This window comes from Hesperophylax consimilis, chromosome 25, assembly GCF_061612785.1.
Source record: "Hesperophylax consimilis isolate HC1 chromosome 25, BYU_Hcon_1.0, whole genome shotgun sequence".
In the NCBI taxonomy this organism is placed as follows: domain Eukaryota; kingdom Metazoa; phylum Arthropoda; class Insecta; order Trichoptera; family Limnephilidae; genus Hesperophylax; species Hesperophylax consimilis.
This window is the reverse complement of record NC_142860.1, coordinates 26,119,553-26,140,661: the sequence shown is the minus strand read 5'-3', so window position 1 is coordinate 26,140,661 and position 21,109 is coordinate 26,119,553. Positions and strand designations below refer to the sequence as shown.

At 37.3% G+C, this 21,109-nt stretch overlaps 1 protein-coding gene across 1 annotated transcript in view; it reads left to right on the top strand.

Moving 5' to 3' along the window:
• LOC149411738 (protein Skeletor, isoforms B/C-like) overlaps positions 1-21,109 on the top strand; it is a 116,954-nt gene that overhangs the window by 61,816 nt on the left and 34,029 nt on the right. Inside the window, exons 2-3 of the mRNA XM_089646728.1 lie at positions 8,923-9,160; positions 16,314-16,425. Coding sequence (XP_089502854.1) covers positions 8,923-9,160; positions 16,314-16,425 — 350 coding nt within the window. The remainder of the gene's footprint in view (positions 1-8,922; positions 9,161-16,313; positions 16,426-21,109) is intronic.

Genomic DNA, 21,109 nt, shown 5'->3' with positions numbered 1-21,109 from the left:
CTGTCTCAGTTAAAGTCACAAGGAGGAAATCCATAATTGGTTTTATATTACTATATAATACTTATGTACAAACTGATTAAGGTTAAACGCAACGCTCGTTGTATTCTACGTGTTCACAGATGGCGTTAATTAATTAATTTTGTTTAAATATGCTTTTGCAAGGTATTGCTTTACAATATTAAGACAAATCATTTGTTTGCGCCCGTATATACGCAATGTGAATATGAATCAATAGTTTTGTTTGTTTAAAGACTTAATTCTTTCGAGAAAGGCACACAAATACAATATTTTACCGATGATTCAATCCAATATTGTATTTGTATGCCTTTCTCGATAGATTTGAGTTTTTATATGGACAAAACTATTTATTCATATTCATATTGCGTATATGAGGGCGCAAACAAATAATTTGTCTTAATACTGTAAAGCAATACCTTGCAAAAGCGTATTTAAACAAAATGAATTAATTAACGCCATCTGTGAACACGTAGAATACAACGAGCGTTGCGTTTAACCTTAAATGTAAGCTGTCGATTTCCAGAAAATAAATAAATAAATATTGAGTTGAATTTGGGATAGGCACTAACTAATTTGATTTTGAAAATGCATTAGAATTTGAATGTGATTATCTATTTTTAATTTTTAAATGCTAATAATCGGGTATTTATACTGTTTTTTTTTTCTTCTCGAAAAAATTAGGATAATGAAGGTATTTTATCGAATGTTATGTTGATGAAAAAAAAATTGTACATCAATTTAAAATGTGTCATTTTCGATTTGCCGCCAAAACGACGTGTTCGTTTTTATTTGTGAATTCGGCGGCGTTGACGTCACACCGGGCAACGTTGGTGATAGCCGTCTTACCAGCCAGTGGCGGTTTCTATGTCATAATGTCGTTGACACACGGAGATAAATTAGTATTGCTAATTTATTAAGAATCTTTTCAAATTATTGGTAATCCAGTTAAAACGAGATTCCAGGGCCTAACGAATGAATTAACAGATTTCCTGATAAACTTTAAGTAATTAAGTATATATTATCACGATCTCGGAACACGTGTTCGTGAAAATCAAGTCAAATGCACGTGTTCCGATGTAAGATCCTAAATGGTGGTCTTTCATTAAGGCAATACTGAGAACAAATATTTAGAAGTCTATAAAAATATTTTACATATAAAAAAGGAAACAAAGTCAACATCAATCAAAGAGGCGGGCACGGGTACCGCCGCCCCAGTAACCATTTATTGGATAACCAACACCCCTGCCATAGATCACCCCAAGTGTTTCGCTACGTTTGGTGACTTAGCAGGGGTACCTGGGTTCATGGGGTGAGGTTTGTCTATAGGTCTTGGCGGCGGATGCGTTTTCCCACCTACTGCGTGGCGAGCCGGATCGGGAGAGACTGGTTGAGGGAGACCTTTTGACCTCTCTAGCCGGACTCATTAATCGTTTGGATGGATTCAAATGGCCGTCACCCACCTTTCATACCTTTTTCCTTCCCAGATCTTCCTTTCCTTCCTTTCCATAAAAAGACTCTCCACACAGCATCCCCAAAAATTACATAGGTTCTGAGTGAATTTGTTTTCCTCAGGGCCTCCTGTGTGGCGTTAATGTAAAAAAAAGAAGAATGAAGATTCCTTATAACCTGCGATTGTAATCGTAATCTTAGCATCCTAAATAAAATACATAAAACTTATTCTAAAAAGATCTGAAAAAACCCATTATTTTTCCACATTTCCAAAGTAGAAGTTTTAAAGAGTTTCATGCGAAACTTATCCAATTCTCTGAAAATAAACAGCATTCTGAAAGTTGCAGTCGGCAGTCGGTAAAACAGTTTTCCACTTAATCACATTGCCAGAGTCACGGCCGATAAAGCAGACATTTATAACGCCGATAAATTATAATATAGCACAGCCACCCCGGCTCTTAGTGGAATCATTTTGCGCGATTGTATGCAAGGGCGATACTCGCAGCAGGACTTATTTGATATGAAGGGTGACTTCGAGGAGACTTGGAACCAGGGATGTCACTAGGTTATCGATATAACAAATTATTATAAGCAATAATTAGTCGCCTGAAATATCCATACAAATTGAAAATATTTCCTGAGTAAATATAAATGCCGCCGACGGGAATTGAACCCGCACCTTCTGATGTCCGGTAAGGTGCTCTGGATAACTGAGCTACGTCGGCTTATAATTCAATATGTACTAGTACTTCAATCAACAATCACAGCTTATTATATTTTTTCACGTGTAAACAACCAAGTTTATTTTTGTAGGAAAGGCTTTGTTAGTGCTAAATTTCCCACTAGATGGCGTCGAGACATATTATATCTACATTTGTTGGTGAAATATTTTTGATTAACTGTCAAATATTATTACTTTTTTTATCATTAAATAGTTTATAGTTAATCATAAAAAAATAACAAAAATGTAAAGTTGTTTTTTTTGTCGATAGTTGTACGTCTGCCTTAATTTTTTACATTAACTCCTCTCCGGAGACCCGAGTAAAAAAATTCACACAGAGCCTTTGTCGTCTTTGTTCATGCTGTGTAAAGGGTATTTTTAAGGAAAGGGAGCAGAGGAAGTGTTGGCAAGTAAAAATATGAGGAATGGGAAGAAATCTTGAGGCAGTGTGTCCAAGTGTGACCAGTCTCTCCAGATCCGGCCTGCCGCGCAGTCGGTGGGAAGATGCATCTGTCGTCAAGTCCCGACAAACCCTTACTAAGTCACCAAACGTAGCGAACCACTTGGGGTGGCCTATGGCATAAGGTGTTGGTTATCCAATAAATGGTTCCTGGAGCGGCGCACAGTGGGCTGAAAATCGCCTTTCATAGACATAGAGACTCGAATTTTCAAGGGTATTTTTTTGGCTAGAAATGGATTCTGCTGATCATTACTATGCTATAAAATTTCGCATGAAGCAATTGCGTGTACAAATGAAAGAGTTATCATTTAAAAAAAAAATTATTACACTGACATTAAAAATGAGGCTATCTCTGGAATCATAAGGTTGACCATTATATCCTTACACACAGATATACTACTACCACTAGTAGGCTTTGTCTAGTTTACAATATTTTATTTACACTACATGCCTACTCATATGTAAAGCATTTAAGCATTAAAATGAATCATCAACATTAAAAAGTGTTTTTTTTCAACTTTGAGGATTTAAAAAAAAAATCGCAAGTTGCGCCACAATACGAAGTATGTCAAAAAATACAAATAAATAGTAGTATATCTGTGTGTAAGGATATAATGGCCAACCTTATGATTCCAGAGATAACCTCATTTTTAATGTCAGTGCCATACAATTTTTCTTAAAAAAATGATAACTCCTTCATTTGTACACGCAATCGTTTCATCCGAAATTTTATAGCATAGTAATGATCAGCAGAATCTATTTCTAGCTAAAAAAATACCCTTGAAAATTCAAGTCTCTATGTCTATGAAAGGCGATTTTCAGCCCACTGTGCGGCGATAGACACACCCTCCTCCCAAGTTCCAATTTTGAAAATAACTCTTAAACGAATTTATTGAACCTAAATTACAATCACTCACAAACAGACACAACCGAAATTACTATGTTTTATGATATTATTACGAGTAAGTACAATTAATTAAAAATCTAATCAAAATATTTTGTTGAAAAATGAGAGAAAGTTTTTTTTTCTAAAGGAATATACTTTGAAAGCCTTCTGCTTAGATAAATAAATCATCAGGGCATCCACTGATCTTCTAACATCCTGCAGGAGCAAGACGCTAAGCAGTACGGGTGGTTATCTTTCCGGTTTGCCTCAGTAATCACGCCGTTTGGGGGATGAAAACGGTGCACGGGTGTGAAAGAATCAACGAGATTGTCATTATTGCAGAAAGCAACACTTAATGTGATGATTCTATTGAGAATGCGATAAATTTGATTGGAGGAAGTAAAAATGGTGTTGCCAACCTAACACAATACAAGAATAGACACTTTAATAGTATGTAATTGATTACCCAATATTTTATATACTAAAAAAATAGTATATTACCTAAAAAAAACCTAAGCCGCTTATCTCACTATGGAATTCCTGTGTGTGCGGTGAGAGGCAAGGCAAGGCAAGGGTCTTGATTTCGAGTCCTAGATGTGACCGTATCCTTTTCCAATTTTTCTTTTTTCAGATTTTCGTTTAAGAATCGCTAATATTGTCTTTAATAATTAAATATGAAAAAAGTTGTTGGCAATCCTAGGCTAGAAAAAATAATTTAACATTATTTTTTAAAAGTATACAAGGAATTAGACAACTTTTTAAAAAAAGCATTTCACATATATTTTTAAACAGTCATTCTAGGTCACAACTAGGAATCGAACCCAGAATCTCTTGTTTACCGGTTACATATAAGTTTAAATTTGTTTTATATACCCTGATAGTAAATTTGAATCACACTCAAGAGTTACTACTTCTCTTCATTGGTGTAGAAATAGTAAAAAAACATTTTTTTTACAATTTTGTTCTTATGCCATTCACGATGTATTTTTCTAACAATATATTTTTTTGAATATATATTAAGTATTTCAAAGAATAAATTGTGCAAGTACTTATTCGAAAAAAATAATTATATTTTCACTGTTTACTGTGATTTTTTTAATAAAAAATGTATTACTATGTGTATTTTGGATTTGAACCTAATTAAATACATTCATAAATTGGAAGCCATGATTTCTGAGAAGTTCCAAGCATTTGGTCGAATACGAAAAATTGTGCAATTTTTATGTTGTTATAACTCATAGATTATGGAAGCAATCCTTATTCTACGTTATAACTGGTATTAAATTATTTAATTTTAAATGTTCTTTTTTTCAAAAAGGTCTGTCTTGGAACAATAATAATAATAATAACTATGGACTCAGAAAAACAAGTAAGTTCTTACTGTTCAGAAATGTATGATCGATGTTTTGTGTTTTGTAGCCTTTAAAAATTGTACCTATAATAAGATCTGTAAGCTTTTTGTTGTTGTTTTCAAGAACACCTTTAACAGTATTTGTTGTTGCATGAAATGCTTATTCATAACACTAATGTGTGTATTTTCGTAGAGTGTGTGTAATATAAGGTTTAATATTATTTTGGTTTGTTATTTTTTTTTTTTTTTTTTGTTTACTGCAAATTGCAATAAATGATTTATTTTTAGCAAATCCACCATAAGTTAACCTAGTTTACCATTTGTGCAATTAGTTGTGTTATATTGTAGAATATTAAAGTTGCTGTTATTTATTTGACGGAAAAAAATAAAACTTCCATTTTTGATTTTCTCTTCATCGTTTCGATGTAACTAAATATAGGTGTATGCACCAAATGGACTTCCTTGAATACTTAAGGCCACAATTAGATTTAGTCTAGTAACCAGATTTTATGCAAATCTTGCATTACTTAGTTATAGTATAATAACTGATAATCCATTCCTCTTGGAATTTTATGGCTTATACGTGAACGAAAACTTCAGCCGTAGTCGTCGCCATTACTTGTTGAAGATACCACACGGCAGAACAGATGTGCTAGCACGGCATAGCATAACAAGAGGAATGGTGCAATCGAATATGTTCTCTTTTCTTCGTAATGGCTTCATTTAGTATTCCTCATGTAGTATCATTTTCTTTTCCTTTCCTTATATTGTTTGTGTAGATACTATAATTATTCAATTTGGGAGGCGGGTTTGGATACCGCCGTCCGGGAACCATTTATTGGATAACCAACACTTCTGGCATAGGTCACCCAAAGTGGTTCGCTACGTTTGGTGAATTAGCAGGGGTACATGGGTTCATTGGGTGAGGTGTGTCCAGGCGCCTGCCCACCGGCTGCGTGACTGGATTGGGGAGACCTTTTGACCTATCCAACTGGTCTCTCGACCAATCCGTCATTCATGTACACAATGATCCATAGATTCCTACACAATCCTCATACCTTTCCAGAACTTCCCCTCCTTCCTTTAAAAAAAAGACCCTCCACACAGCATCCCCAAAGAAGACATAGGCCTTGAGGAAAATTATATTCATCAGGGCCTCCTGTGTTGGGATAGTGTTAAAACTATGATGTGCTTTAACCACCGATTTATAATTTGGAATATGGCTTTAATTGATACTTACCTAATATACAATAACGCTGTATTTAAAACTTTATTTTTATTTTTATAGTGAATACCTCACAAGAGTCCCAACTGCTCCCGTCTGGAGCCAGTGAGACTATGGCATCCCCAATTGGGGGATGTTGTGAGGCTGAAGGTGAGTGGGAAGGGAAAGAGGAAGGTGGGGAAGTACCTGGCTATTCAGATCTAGTCGCTAAACACGGCTAAAGCCATTTGGAGCAACGTTTCAATTCTGAATGGTGGTCTTACACCAGTGCGATACTGGTAGTATCTTCCACTCTGGAACGTGCCGCAAATATACTATATATTATTTTAATTAATTAATTGTGAAATAACACAAATTAATCAAATAAAATTTATTTGCGCACGCCGGGTTCGAACCCGCGACCTTCGGAATGGCAGTCCAATGCGTTACCACTGGACTATGCCGGCCGTCATCGAACACCTCAGCACAGGTTCTACTTTGAGGTGTTCACAAAACATTACTACTTAACCTTTTACATAAAGTTGCTGATTAATTTACAATTACAATCCAACAGCTCTGGTATTGCTTGAACTTACCTGTAAACCGTATCTTCAAATATAGAAAAAAAGAAAATTCTTAAGAAATGTTAAAAAGAATGCTAAAATTATAAACCTTTTACTGTTATGTAAAGAAAAACATGAGATGATTTCTGTGTTATTTGTGCATTCTCTCACTTTTAAAAACTACTGCATATTTGCTGGCCGTGAATGGTAACATTAAAGTTTGTGAAATGCAAACAGTCATGTCATCATTTCGCCTTGACTTCATTCACTCCGAAGTCCATATAGTTGAAGCCTTGTTCAGATATTACCCTTGCATGAAACGGCTATCAGAGATTCCATATGCAAACCACAGGGTTCATCTGTCACCTGTGGAACTACTTGTACATGCAGTTTACATACATAATAATTTAGTGGTCAAATCGAAATGTGACATGAAAACATATTTGCAATTGTGAAAGCTGTAAATGATGGACTCGGGCCACAGGACCATTATGTGTACGTGAGAAAGATTAGATTGAATCAAACGGACACAATTTGATGCCGAATACGCTATCAAATTGATTAGTTCGCATAAATTTTGCTAATGTTTGATTATGTCATTAATTAAAATGAATTCATAGCATGATAATACTGTAAATTCAATAGTACACCAGGACATGGACTCCTTGACCACTAAGTTGTTCTGGTAGAGTCCAGATTGTAAAAGCAGCAGGAGCTTTGTGGGACCCACAGACATATGAATATATAGACTAGAAATTAAAGATGAGGGGTAAAATCAACTGTTGAAGAACGAAGGGGGTAAAGCTGACTGTGATTCGTCAATAAATCAATCTGACAGTATATAGGCATCTCGCATTATAATATCACCATTTAGTTCTTAAAAGTAAAATCTGCTTTTGAATGAATAGACATTTATACATGGGAGCGCAAATTACTCGCCACGTTATGAACAAATTTGCGAAGTCCAAATTCGGGAAAATAAATTACTTCTATTTTCAGAGTCGAATATTTCGTTTACGTATTTAGTTAAGACACTTTTATAAATGTTCATAATTTACTTCCCAGCAACCAACCAGCTTTGTGTTTCGCGTCCATACGTATCTCGATGTGATAGTATATGTTTCTACAACTGATCCATATTATACGATGTGAATATGCTTAAAATAAAGTAAAATAATGCTTATGGAAAAATTTTCTCAAATGACTGGTGGAAGTGGGAATGTATATGGAATGTAATACGACAATAGGGTTTATTCTCTTTTTCACATCTATTTTTACAAGTTTTCATACCACAAGCCACCATTTTGCCGTGTTATTTCGTAAAATGCCTCGACCATAGCTCGACGCTAGTTCGAACAAGAATGATGACGTCACATTCTCAAGATTCACGGGAAGCCATACGCAAGCCCAACCGGCTCCAATGGAACCGGTATGGGGAGTGGGGAATAATACGCTTTTAATCTATTTATTGTTATTAAGTTTAATTTGTAGAACTCCATTTTATTTTTTTATTTTTTATATATACAATAATATTATTATTGGGTTAAAAAAAAAAAAAAAAAAAAAAAAAAAACGCTTTTAATCACTTAGGGCAGGTCTACTAATATTCATATGTCTATGTCACTTCTCTATTTATTGGGCAAAGTTGTACATATTTTCCCCACATATTTTAATAGGGAAAATTATTGTAATAGTGGTGATCATCCTTAAGTTCTCGCGGAAATGCATGGGATAGCACACTTGAATAAAGGATATTATTTTTAAATACCTGACAATGAATACAAAATTCATTAAAATTAATTGCATTGGTCTCAGCTTAAGCAAGCATGATCAGGACTGATGGTGTCATATAAAATAGTATAATAGCATAATAATAGATATGATAAGGATTTTATCAAAGATGTGTAATCGTCAAAAGGCGAGATGAGCAAATATGTTTATCGCGTCCGATGTAGCAATTTTTTGTGTAGTAAAAGCATGAATGTGGATATTAAATAATCCTATTTGAAGTAAATTTTTCACAATGTCTATAAACATAGATCTCTTTTTGCTAAAACCTGGTGGTTGTAAATTCCACACACATCTGTAATAAATTCATTGAAAATTTTGCTCAAATTGAGTTTTTTTATTATAATCATAAGCATCCTAAACGGTTAGACAAGGTCGCTTCAATAGCATTTCAAAATCGCTGTAACAAGAAATATTTATTGTTTTAAAATTTGTATATCTTGAAATATCTTTCCACTTATCAATATGTATGTTTTGTGCAGGTCTCGCGCAAGGCAAGCCCCGTAACAAGCAGCCCTACTATGGTCGCCTGATCGGCCCCCTCGTGGAGTTCGCCCACGGGATCCGGGGCATCGTGTACGCGGTGGACGAGAGCACCCTCTACATCAAGGGGTTCGCCTATGACGGCAGGGGGCCGGACGCTTTCTTCTGGGTGGGCAAGTCGACCAGACCCTCGCCCGATGGGTATATCATACCCTACCCTGAGGATTATGTTGGAAGGTGAGTCAAACATGCTTCATTCATCTGAGGCATCGTGTACGTGGTGGACGAGAGCACGCTCTACATCAAAGGGTTCGCCTACGACGGCAGGGGGCCGGACGCTTTCTTCTGGGTGGGCAAGTCGACCAGACCCTCGCCCGATGGGTATATCATACCCTACCCTGAGGATTATGTTTGAAGGTGAGTCAAACATGCTTCATTCATCTGAGGCATCGTGTACGTGGTGGACGAGAGCACGCTCTACATCAAGGGGTTCGCCTACGACGGCAGGGGGCCGGACGCTTTCTTCTGGGTGGGCAAGTCGACCAGACCCTCGCCCGATGGGTATATCATACCCTACCCTGAGGATTATGTTGGAAGGTGAGTCAAACATGCTTCATTCATCTGAGGCATCGTGTACGTGGTGGACGAGAGCACGCTCTACATCAAGGGGTTCGCCTACGACGGCAGGGGGCCGGACGCTTTCTTCTGGGTGGGCAAGTCGACCAGACCCTCGCCCGATGGGTATATCATACCCTACCCTGAGGATTATGTTGGAAGGTGAGTCAAACATGCTTCATTCATCTGAGGCATCGTGTACGTGGTGGACGAGAGCACACTCTACATCAAGGGGTTCGCCTACGACGGCAGGGGGCCGGACGCTTTCTTCTGGGTGGGCAAGTCGACCAGACCCTCGCCCGATGGGAATATCATACCCTACCCTGAGGATTATGTTGGAAGGTGAGTCAAACATGCTTCATTCATCCGGGGCATCATGTACGTGGTGGACGAGAGCACGCTCTACATCAAGGGGTTCGCCTACGACGGCAGGGGGCCGGACGCTTTCTTCTGGGTGGGCAAATCGACCAGACCCTCGCCCGATGGGTATATCATACCCTACCCTGAGGATTATGTTGGAAGGTGAGTCAAACATGCTTCATTCATCTGAGGCATCGTGTACGTGGTGGACGAGAGCACGCTCTACATCAAGGGGTTCGCCTACGACGGCAGGGGGCCGGACGCTTTCTTCTGGGTGGGCAAGTCGACCAGACCCTCGCCCGATGGGTATATCATACCCTACCCTGAGGATTATGTTGGAAGGTGAGTCAAACATGCTTCATTCATCTGAGGCATCGTGTACGTGGTGGACGAGAGCACACTCTACATCAAGGGGTTCGCCTACGACGGCAGGGGGCCGGACGCTTTCTTCTGGGTGGGCAAGTCGACCAGACCCTCGCCCGATGGGTATATCATACCCTACCCTGAGGATTATGTTGGAAGGTGAGTCAAACATGCTTCATTCATCCGGGGCATCATGTACGTGGTGGACGAGAGCACGCTCTACATCAAGGGGTTCGCATACGACGGCAGGGGGCCGGACGCTTTCTTCTGGGTGGGCAAGTCGACCAGACCCTCGCCCGATGGGTATATCATACCCTACCCTAAGGATTATGTTGGAAGGTGAGTCAAACATGCTTCATTCATCTGAGGCATCGTGTACGTGGTGGACGAGAGCACACTCTACATCAAGGGGTTCGCCTACGACGGCAGGGGGCCGGACGCTTTCTTCTGGGTGGGCAAGTCGACCAGACCCTCGCCCGATGGGTATATCATACCCTACCCTGAGGATTATGTTGGAAGGTGAGTCAAACATGCTTCATTCATCCGGGGCATCATGTACGTGGTGGACGAGCGCACGCTCTACATCAAGGGGTTCGCCTACGACGGCAGGGGGCCGGACGCTTTCTTCTGGGTGGGCAAGTCGACCAGACCCTCGCCCGATGGGTATATCATACCCTACCCTGAGGATTATGTTGGAAGGTGAGTCAAACATGCTTCATTCATCTGAGACATCGTGTACGTGGTGGACGAGAGCACGCTCTACATCAAGGGGTTCGCCTACGACGGCAGGGGGCCGGACGCTTTCTTCTGGGTGGGCAAGTCGACCAGACCCTCGCCCGATGGGTATATCATACCCTACCCTGAGGATTATGTTGGAAGGTGAGTCAAACATGCTTCATTCATCTGAGGAATCGTGTACGTGGTGGACGAGAGCACACTCTACATCAAGGGGTTCGCCTACGACGGCAGGGGGCCGGACGCTTTCTTCTGGGTGGGCAAGTCGACCAGACCCTCGCCCGATGGGTATATCATACCCTACCCTGAGGATTATGTTGGAAAGTGAGTCAAACATGCTTCATTCATCCGGGGCATCATGTACGTGGTAGACGACAGCACACTATACATCAAGGGGTTTGCCTACGACGGCAGGGGACCAGACGCCTTTTTCTGGGTGGGCAAGTCGACCAGACCCTCGCCCGATGGGTATATCATACCCTACCCTGAGGATTATGTTGGAAGGTGAGTCAAACATGCTTCATTCATCCGGGGCATAGTGTACGCGGTGGACGAGAGCACGCTCTACATCAAGGGGTTCGCCTACGACGGCAGGGGGCCAGGATATTGTCTATGGAACGAGATTTGTAATTTAATGTCAAACACTGACTTTAATATACATTAAGAATCCGCATGTGCTTTTTGACACTGAAGGGGGAGTTAATTAGTCAATGAAGTATTTAGCCATAACTCGTAATGTTATGAACAACTTTTTGAATTACGCTTCTGCAAGCTTGAACGGATTCAATTGATCACATATAAGACGTCTTTCAATTCTATGAGCTTCGTTAGTCTGCCTCCCGCAAACTAACGAACTGGGAGGAATTAACCTTCGTTAATTTCCCCCGTCTACTCTAATCCAAATAATACTGTTTCTGAACGTATCCCAAAACAATAAACTATTTTTGAAAGATAATAAAATACGCTTTCAAATTGTATTATTAGAAACTACCTGACGTGTACCTGGCGTTGCACGGGGTTGTGAACCATTTGAAGTAAAGTTTTGAGTTTATGAATTCTAGGATGAAAATTGACTTTTCTCTACTTTTTATAAATATAATTTATGCATGCATTAAATATATAAACCTTCGGGAAAAAAATGATAGTGAAAACCCTGTTAATATCCGTTGCGTAGTTTAAAAGAACTAAGCACACAAACAGACAGGCACCGATAGCGACTCTATTTTATACTAGGGTTTTCCTTTAAGAGGTGTTATTTTGAATAGCCCGCTATTTCGGTAAATGTTACTTTTGAAGCTGTCATTTTTTGTTATTTGACAAGTAGAAACTACGCCATTAATAAAAATGGAACGATACACGCTTCAACAACGCATTGAAATTATTAAAATTCACTTGAGTGAATCAAATGCAAATCATCTTGAGTGATGAGGCCCATTTCCACCTCGGTGGCTTCGTCAACAAGCAAAATTATCGCATCTGGGGCTCGGAAAACCCAAGAGTTATTAATTAATTCATAATTCAACGTGTGACTGATTGGTGCGGTTTATGGTCCGGCGGAGTCATTGAATGAGGCTGGAGCAACAGTTATGGTGAATGGATCGCTATCGAGAGATGATTAATGATTTTTTATAGCCGGAATTCGATGGTATTGATCTGGAAAACGTTTACTTTCAACAAGACGGGCGCTACGTGCCACATAAGCAACCATTGATCTTTTACGATTGAATATCAAAATAACACATCTTATTGGAAAACCCTGTTTTTAGAGATATATTTTTTGAATAGTCAAAAATCAAACATAATAAAACTTTATATCGACGTGTCATGTGACAGATAAAGCACTAGGTCATCCGAGTGGATGTTAGAATATTATTCGCTACGAATGCAATCACAATCACAGAAATGTAACTGCAATCCGTTCAATAATTCTCCTAGTCATGCTTCTGCCAATATCTTAGCTTTGTAAACGATGCCAACATTCTATCTTCATCCCTTGCTGCAAGGATAGAGGGTGGGGTTGGGTGGGCAGGCTGGGGGAGGTACACCCTGTCGGAGTTGAACGAATTTAAATGCACTCCCGGAAATGAACTCGCGGCTGTAGCTTTTGATGAAGTGCCGTCACCACTGTGGACAGGGGTGACTATAGGAGTTACCTAGTCAAAAGGAATAATAAATATACGATAAAGATCAGTGGATTTGGATTCGAAAAGAATTTCGTGTAAATCTGTTAAAAACTCAGATGAAATTAGAAAACAGGTACTAATTTACAAAACGTGTCTCCGTAGGTGGCAGTAGTAATTCCACATGACAGGGACAACATGTCGGTCATACTCGAATGGTTACTTTACTAGTACAGCCGATGCTAGTAGATCTTCAGGTGAGCATCTCAGTACGAGTTCCCTCTCGCAACAGAATAACTTATTTTATATAGACCGCCTTTTGTCTGTTGTCGGATATTTTATGCATTTGACATACATGGCATTCATGCACAAATCATATCTATTTAAAAATTCTAAAAATATATTCCGGGGGGGTGTAGATTGTGGTTGTATGTATTTTTGAATGACAAAGCTGAACAAAAATTTAGATCTTGACAACAGCGCCCATCGGGTCCAAAACTATCCTATGTTTCAAGCTGGAACTAACCATACACATTCACAAAATTTTGATTGAATTCGGTTGGGCGGTTTCGGAGATTAGCCTGTACGAACGCAGTTACACGTGAACACAGTTACACATGATTTTTATATATTAAGAGAAGAGAAAATTAGAAAAAAATGCAGTGTGTGGCAAGCCTACGCACGACGGAAGTGAAACTTTTAGTATTCTTCTCTCTCTCTCTTTTCATTTCATTCTCTCTTTTTTTCTGTCTATTGAAATATTTATAAGTAGCATATGATAAAAAAAAATTAAAAGTTATAAAAATATGGGATTCGAACCCAGGTCCTGCATAACGAGTGTCGAACGCTCTGCCTCTAGACCGCGAGGAGAGGTATCTCTCGCGACGAGAACCGCGTATACAACGTGTACTCCTCAATTGACTTGTCCCGCGCCAATTTTCGTTTTCAAACACGGCAAATGAATAATATCACATAACGTCTCGTTAACGATTTATATAGGGTCGAATCGAAGATGTGTGGCTGTGTTTTTTACTAAAAAAACTTGTCACGCACGTCTGCGAGGGTAATTAGTCGCGTTATCGGCCTTGATTAGTAATTTTAATGATTCAAAATAAAAATAATTAATCAAAATACCGAGCGACTCTACCGGCTCGATTTTTAAGCTATATTTCGACCAAAATATCATATGGTCAAAATATCTAAAAGTCGCAGCACGAGGTTCTTCACGACGACAATCGGGCGCTCTGCCTCTAGACCGCGAAGCTGAGTTTGGAGAGTGACTTAAATTAGGCATATAATATTAGCTAGGCTCATATAGCGAAATGATCACGGTTTTTCGTGACGGTTATGAGTCGGTTTTACTACGGTCCTCGAAATTGCATGACGCGCGTAAAGAAATTTCACTTCAAAAATACTGTTTTGGACGGTTCCATGATAACTCAACACAGTGACAATTCAACACACCTTTAAAAAGTGATATAAAGTCGTTAGAAACGACGAAAAAAAATTTAAACCTAACCTAACCTAACCTACTTAACCCAGTTAATAAAGTTTTTGTTTCATCACTTTCTATGACATTATATAACTTTTTAAAGATGTGATGAATTATCATTGTGATGATTTATCCGGTCACCGTTTTACAGGACACGAGATTTACTGATAACTGAACTACTAGTTCAAGTAAGGTGCAGGTTAGATTTTAAAATTTTACAATAAGATACACTAGCGCTTTGCTAAGAAGAAAAACTCAAAAAAACATACAATAAAAGTAAATTGTTCCCTTTCTCCCCGGGGGTGCGAGACCACCCACCGTTAGGGGAGATGGGGGGCGGTAGGTAAAACCGCCCCCAGAACGGATAATAAATGTTATTGCCGACTATGCAGGGGATTGGGGATACCGGGGAGTGTGGGACCAGTTATTACATTCCACGCAACTCTTAATAATGCTTCACTTCATCAATCATATACAGTTTGATTGATCAGGTTATAGCTATGATTGCACTGGGGAGATTGTGGTACTAGTTAAATCTAAATAGTTATGTAATGGATAATATTTTTTATTACTTATTTTAAAAAATTTTATTCTAACAACTTTTTTTTACTTTTGAAGGTTATACCAATCAATGTCACTTATCATTGAAGAAGAAGATAATACTAAGAAATCTAAATGAAACATGAAACAGAAAACATTCATTTAGACTTTTAGAAAACGTCAATAGGAATCATATACATATAACAATTGAAAATGTTTATCCATGACACTATCTAGGTTACAAACTAATTTTTGAGAACTTTGTGATTATTTAAAAAGATGGCTGCCAAATAATGTGGGAAAAAATAGTAAATTAATAATTTTTAATTCTGAATTTGAAATATGAGATCGACGAATATGACATGTAATAATTAGGTCGCAGTGGTCGAGTGAATAAAAACGTTGTCCCGGTAAGACAGATCCTGGGTTCGATTCCCAGTCGGGACCGTTATTTTTTTATTTCCTGTGTCTTGTTCTGTTTCATTCATATTTCGTTAAATTTTTTAGTATTATCTTCTTCTTCAATGATTTATTTGCATTAAAATAAATTGATTTGAGTATAATTCCCAGCTACACGAATGGGATTATGTAGGTCAATTTATCCCTTTTGGCACTAAAGAAAATTATGTCTATAGCAAAAATGTGTATATACATCTTCTGGCATAATATCCCAAAAAATAAATCACATTAATAATTTTGGCCGTGAACATCTCAAATCATATAACATTACTTAAATATTCAGAGCATCTTCCATTTGAATACCGGCAGAACAAAAATTTACAGTGGTTTTATTTGTTAATATTTCCTCAAACTAAATATTACAGTTTACCGCATTCTGTACATCGCGAATCCATCACACTTATTATCTGAGCATCTTTCGTTTGAATACCGGTGTAATAGACATTTATAATTGTTTTATTTGTTAAAATGTCCTCTTTCTACATATTACAGTTTTTTGCATTCGGTAAATGATAATACCATAAAATTTGTTTTTCTGAGCACTTTTAATTTGAATACCAGTAGAACAGACATTGAAATTTCCACATTCTACATATTACAGTTTTTCGCAGTCGGTACACGATAATACAAAACATTTGTTTTTCTGAGCACTTTTCATTTGAATACCAGTAAAACAGACATTGAAAGTAATTGTATTTGATTGCAGAGAGCCGCCCCGCCTGAACGCGCACAACGGAAGCGACATAATCCTGAAGCTGCCACTGGGCAGGAGGCTGAGAGACATCCGATGGCTGAGCGTATGGTGCCGGAGATTTACGGTCAGTACTATTATTTATTTTATTGCATTTTATTAATAACTAGTGAACCTCGTAATGCTTCGCTATTGCATTCCATCATTCGCTGCTGTATGTTACTGTTAACAAACTACATTAAATCAATTTTGATTCGACGCCGTATGTCATTACAGTAAATGTTCTCCACAGCGTTCCCACAAATAACATAGGCCCTGAAGGAAATTACTTTCATCTGGGCCTTTTGTGTGGAGCTAATATAAAAAAAGAAAAGTTATAATTGTCGGGTTTATCACACAAACTCTTTAAAAAAAAGCTCATTGGTCAACAAAACATTTAGGACTATATTTGTGGTAGATAAAAAATAACGCAGATTATGATAACAATGATTGTGGGCCTTAATCTTGAAGTTGAAGTTTAAGAATGGACAAATTAGCAAAAGCTCAAAAAAGACTACTAAGGGTAATCCTCAAAAAAACATTTAGATATCATAGCGATGCACTATTTGAAGAGTTCTGGATGTTATACAACTATACATGAGAAAATTAATTTTAAATATGCATCAACAACGCCACCTCTACCCATCTATTAACCACTCTCACGACACCCGCCACTCACGGAGAAATCCAATTGTACCACTCACAACTAAAACATCTCTCGCTCAAAGACACTTCTCATTCTTAGGTCCAAAACTATACAACTTCATGCCTGATGCTTGGAAAAAGGAAAACAAAGCTATTCTTCATAAATTGACCACTAATTGGTTTCATCAATTAGGTAGAAAGGAGGGTGAACTTTTACTACACAAAAAATGAAATCAAACACAAACCAAAAACAACAACAAAAACTCCAACAAAAAATAAACCATGTAAAAGATACCTTTATGTTCTAATCTTTATCATTATGTGTATATATGTACCTACCTAGTACTTTTTAATTAGAATGCTACCCAAGCAGCAGTTAATCTTATGTTTTATTGGATAATTTATTTTATTCTATTTCTTCTGTTTGTTATTCATATTTATAAAAAATATGTTAGTAGGCTTAGGCACCAGTTAAAAGTACAACCTTTTATTTAATTACTATTTTAATTATTATTTTACTACTCATCCTAATTTGACTGTCCTAAAACGGGAATCCTCCTAGTTGGGCAGTCAAAACATTTCTTAAATAATGTATATAAATGTATAATCTTTTGCTAAATAAAAAAAATAATAATTTAAAAAACTTTCTATCCCTGTATTATCGACAGCGATGCGCCATATATGGGTAACGTCTAAACTAATTAATGTAAGAAACACTCGTGTTACCAGTAAATTTTTAATTAAAACGTGATTCATGTAATACAAAGATAGACATTCAGAGAATATGTGCGTGTGAATGAAATAAATGATAATTTACGTCGCATCCTACATTCTACATCACGGGTGTGATTGAGATAACAAGATACCTTCTCCTACCTACGGCCGGAGAAGGGGTCAGAACAATTTACGAAGCGCCGTAATTACGAGGCTGTCATCTGTGAAAGTGATAGATCCCATACAAATAAATGATATTCGACGGCAGCTCCCCAATTGTTCTGACCCCTTCTCCTGAGTAAGATATTAGTGTGTCACCCCAACATCGCAATTAACGTAAGGAGAGCGTGGCAACGCTTTCTCAGTGCATTTCTGCATCGGGGTTTCAAAATCATTATATTGAACTTAAATCCGAGTTAGTTGGAAGCGTGTGAACGAGTGAAAAATAATAATCGGAAAAGTTAAATTGTTCTCTCTGAACATTAAGTACAGATGGCGCCACTTCCGTATGCAGCTCGCATTTGAGGATTTCCAGCGTTTCAATGTGATTTTCATGTTTTACTGGTTTTCCTAGAACCATTCATATTTATGTTCATATTAATCGCTTAATCCTTTATTCTTTCACATCAATATAAGAGAAATATGCCCTTCTGTCCCGGAACTCTATAAAATACATATATTTATGCGACTTTCTGTATAACCGTTTTAGTAGACGAGTACCCTAAAACGTTGGGTTCCCAGCCGAGCGTCAGGAGTTCACTCCTTTGTTAGAAAAGTCCTTCATCACTGCAGAATAAACATTTAACGCTTACAATGATGGTAGTACGATGATTTAAATATCCCAAATCATGTTTCAGACTTAAAACTACTTTTGAAATTCCTGCACGGAGTAAAATGAGTCTCGCTAATTTATTAATAATCTCTTGAAATTATTCGTAATCCGGTTAAAAACGGGACTGCAGGCCCTTAACGAATGAATTGATCGGTTTCCTGTGAAAACTTTTAGTAAAAGAAAATGTATTATCACGATGTCGGAACACGTGTTCATAAAAATCCTAATATTTTGAACACAATTTATTTATTAGGAATTTACTAAAAGTTTATTAGGAAACGGCCTGCAGTGCCGTTTTTGACGAGATTACCAAAAATTTGAAGAGATTTTTTATAAATTATAAATACTCATTTTTCTCCGTGTGAAATGATTTTGGCAGTAGGTTTTGTCTAGTTTTTCAAATTCGGATATAGTAGTCCCAGAGAGGTCGTTCATGACATCATTCTAGTATCTCTTGTCTTTTTCGTTTTCATATAAGACGTGTGAGAAGGAAGATTTTTATGTAAGCAATTTAGGACAAGTCTCTTTGGGACTATGGCTTGCTTCTAAAAGGGCCTATGTCAGTTTTTCAAATTTCACTAAGTAGAATTTGCTCTTTTCAGCAAGTTTTAATTTAAAAAAAGCGGTTTTCTAATAGAACATCCTTAAAAATCTTTCCGAATTTAATTTTTAAGGCGATGCCATACGTAGTAATGTAAAATCATGTGTTTTTGGTTTGAAAATTTGGTCGCCTGCGAGTAGAATACATGTTGGCCTTTTAAATAATCGAGTATTTTATAGATAAGTCTTTTTACAAGCCCAGAAAAAAATAATGTAAAGGCCTATGAAAACTGCTTTAAAGTTTAAAATCTCCTACTTAGGAACTCATTTTCGGTTATAATTTTATTGTATGTTATGATTGCCCCAAGATTACCTGTTTCATTGGAAATTGTACAACTCAACCCCCCCTAGAGTTGGAGTTCTATCCTCTGCCGGCATTCTGGTGCGGCGAGCGTATATTACCCTAATACACACTAATCTTGTAACCTTATAACTTAACACTGGAATACACAATGTTACAGTTAACACTGGCGCCAACTTGGTAGCCTTTCTGCAATATACATATAGGTATGAGTATAACATGTATAATGTGGCAAATTAAGTTATTTAAAAAATGATCGAAAAAAAATGAAATATTTATGCCTGAACATCCACAAAATAAAATAAAAGGCACTTTTTGGCCATGTTTTTTTCTTGCATAAATCAAAACAGGCGGATGGTGTTAAGCGGGAATTTAATCATTATCGCCATCTACGTAAGGGTTGTTATTGATAGCGGCTCAATTTAAAATATTACACGACGTAGTGCATCGTCTTAAGGCGAAATAGTAAAAAAATGTTTACCGAAACACTGACTGTTTAATATTCAAACAGCTTTATGAGTATCTCACATTCCAGTTCCTACCTTAACCTTCGAAGAAAGCAAGAATGAAGATTTGAAAAAAGAAGCCCAAAGCTAGTGTCATTTGTTTTATTTTCGAATACTTGTCGTCGCATATAGATGCATATTTTTAGCCCTTCGTAACAATTAATATAATAATAATAGTGTAAATTATCACCCCCAAGTGAGAATACATTAAATATTGTCGTGTTGTGATAACAAAACAGCTCGTATTGTTGAAACAACGGTGCTTATCAGAAATACATCTACGAACTAATAATAGTGCCCGCCGAACCATCCAGAAACCACCAGAACTCCCAAATTTAACGAACATCATTCACAAGGCAAAGGCCTCCTATTCCCACTCCTATTTTTCCTTGTGATAAACAAACACTATTGCTTGATCTCGTTATAATTACAGTCCATTAACATACCAATCATCGGTACGCAAAACTGACATTGGCCATTTCAGAAGCAAGCAAAAAATTGGGCATTGAATATTTAAAAATTGCTATTTAATTTCCATCTTCCGCCGATATCCTTACCATTTTTATGGAAAATATTCATTTCGGTCAGATATTGGTTGTATTTTTTAGCACGTGGTCTGACAGGATCTCATGATTGGATGGTTTAATAATAAAGCTAGTTAATTATAATAACTAGTGAGTTGATTTTATTGCATATTTGAGTGAAAAGATGACATTTTTTAGTAAATACATAAAATATACAGAAAACATACCGATAGTCTGAATTCATGACACATCAGTTCCAATTTTGAAAAATACAATTAAAATAATCTTCTGTGTTATGTAACATATGGGTATGTACTTTATCGCTCGTCTGAATTCTTCACAGAATCAGTTCGAATTTTTGGGAAAATATGATTTAACATTTTCACGGCCAAAAGTATTTTTGTTATTTGTTATTGCGGTGTATTTAGCCTAAAAAGGAGTTAGCGCCACACGGCATAACACCCCAATAACAAATGAAATTTTTTTGAGAAAATGTTTAAATTCAAAGCAAATCCGAGGTCATTGATCCAGAGTTACAATCACAGACATACAATCAAAATTAGGATGGGTTGTTTCATAGAATTTGAACAATTTATCAAATATCTGGTATTATATCATTATACGGCATGCTAGTTTTTTGGCAAAACTCA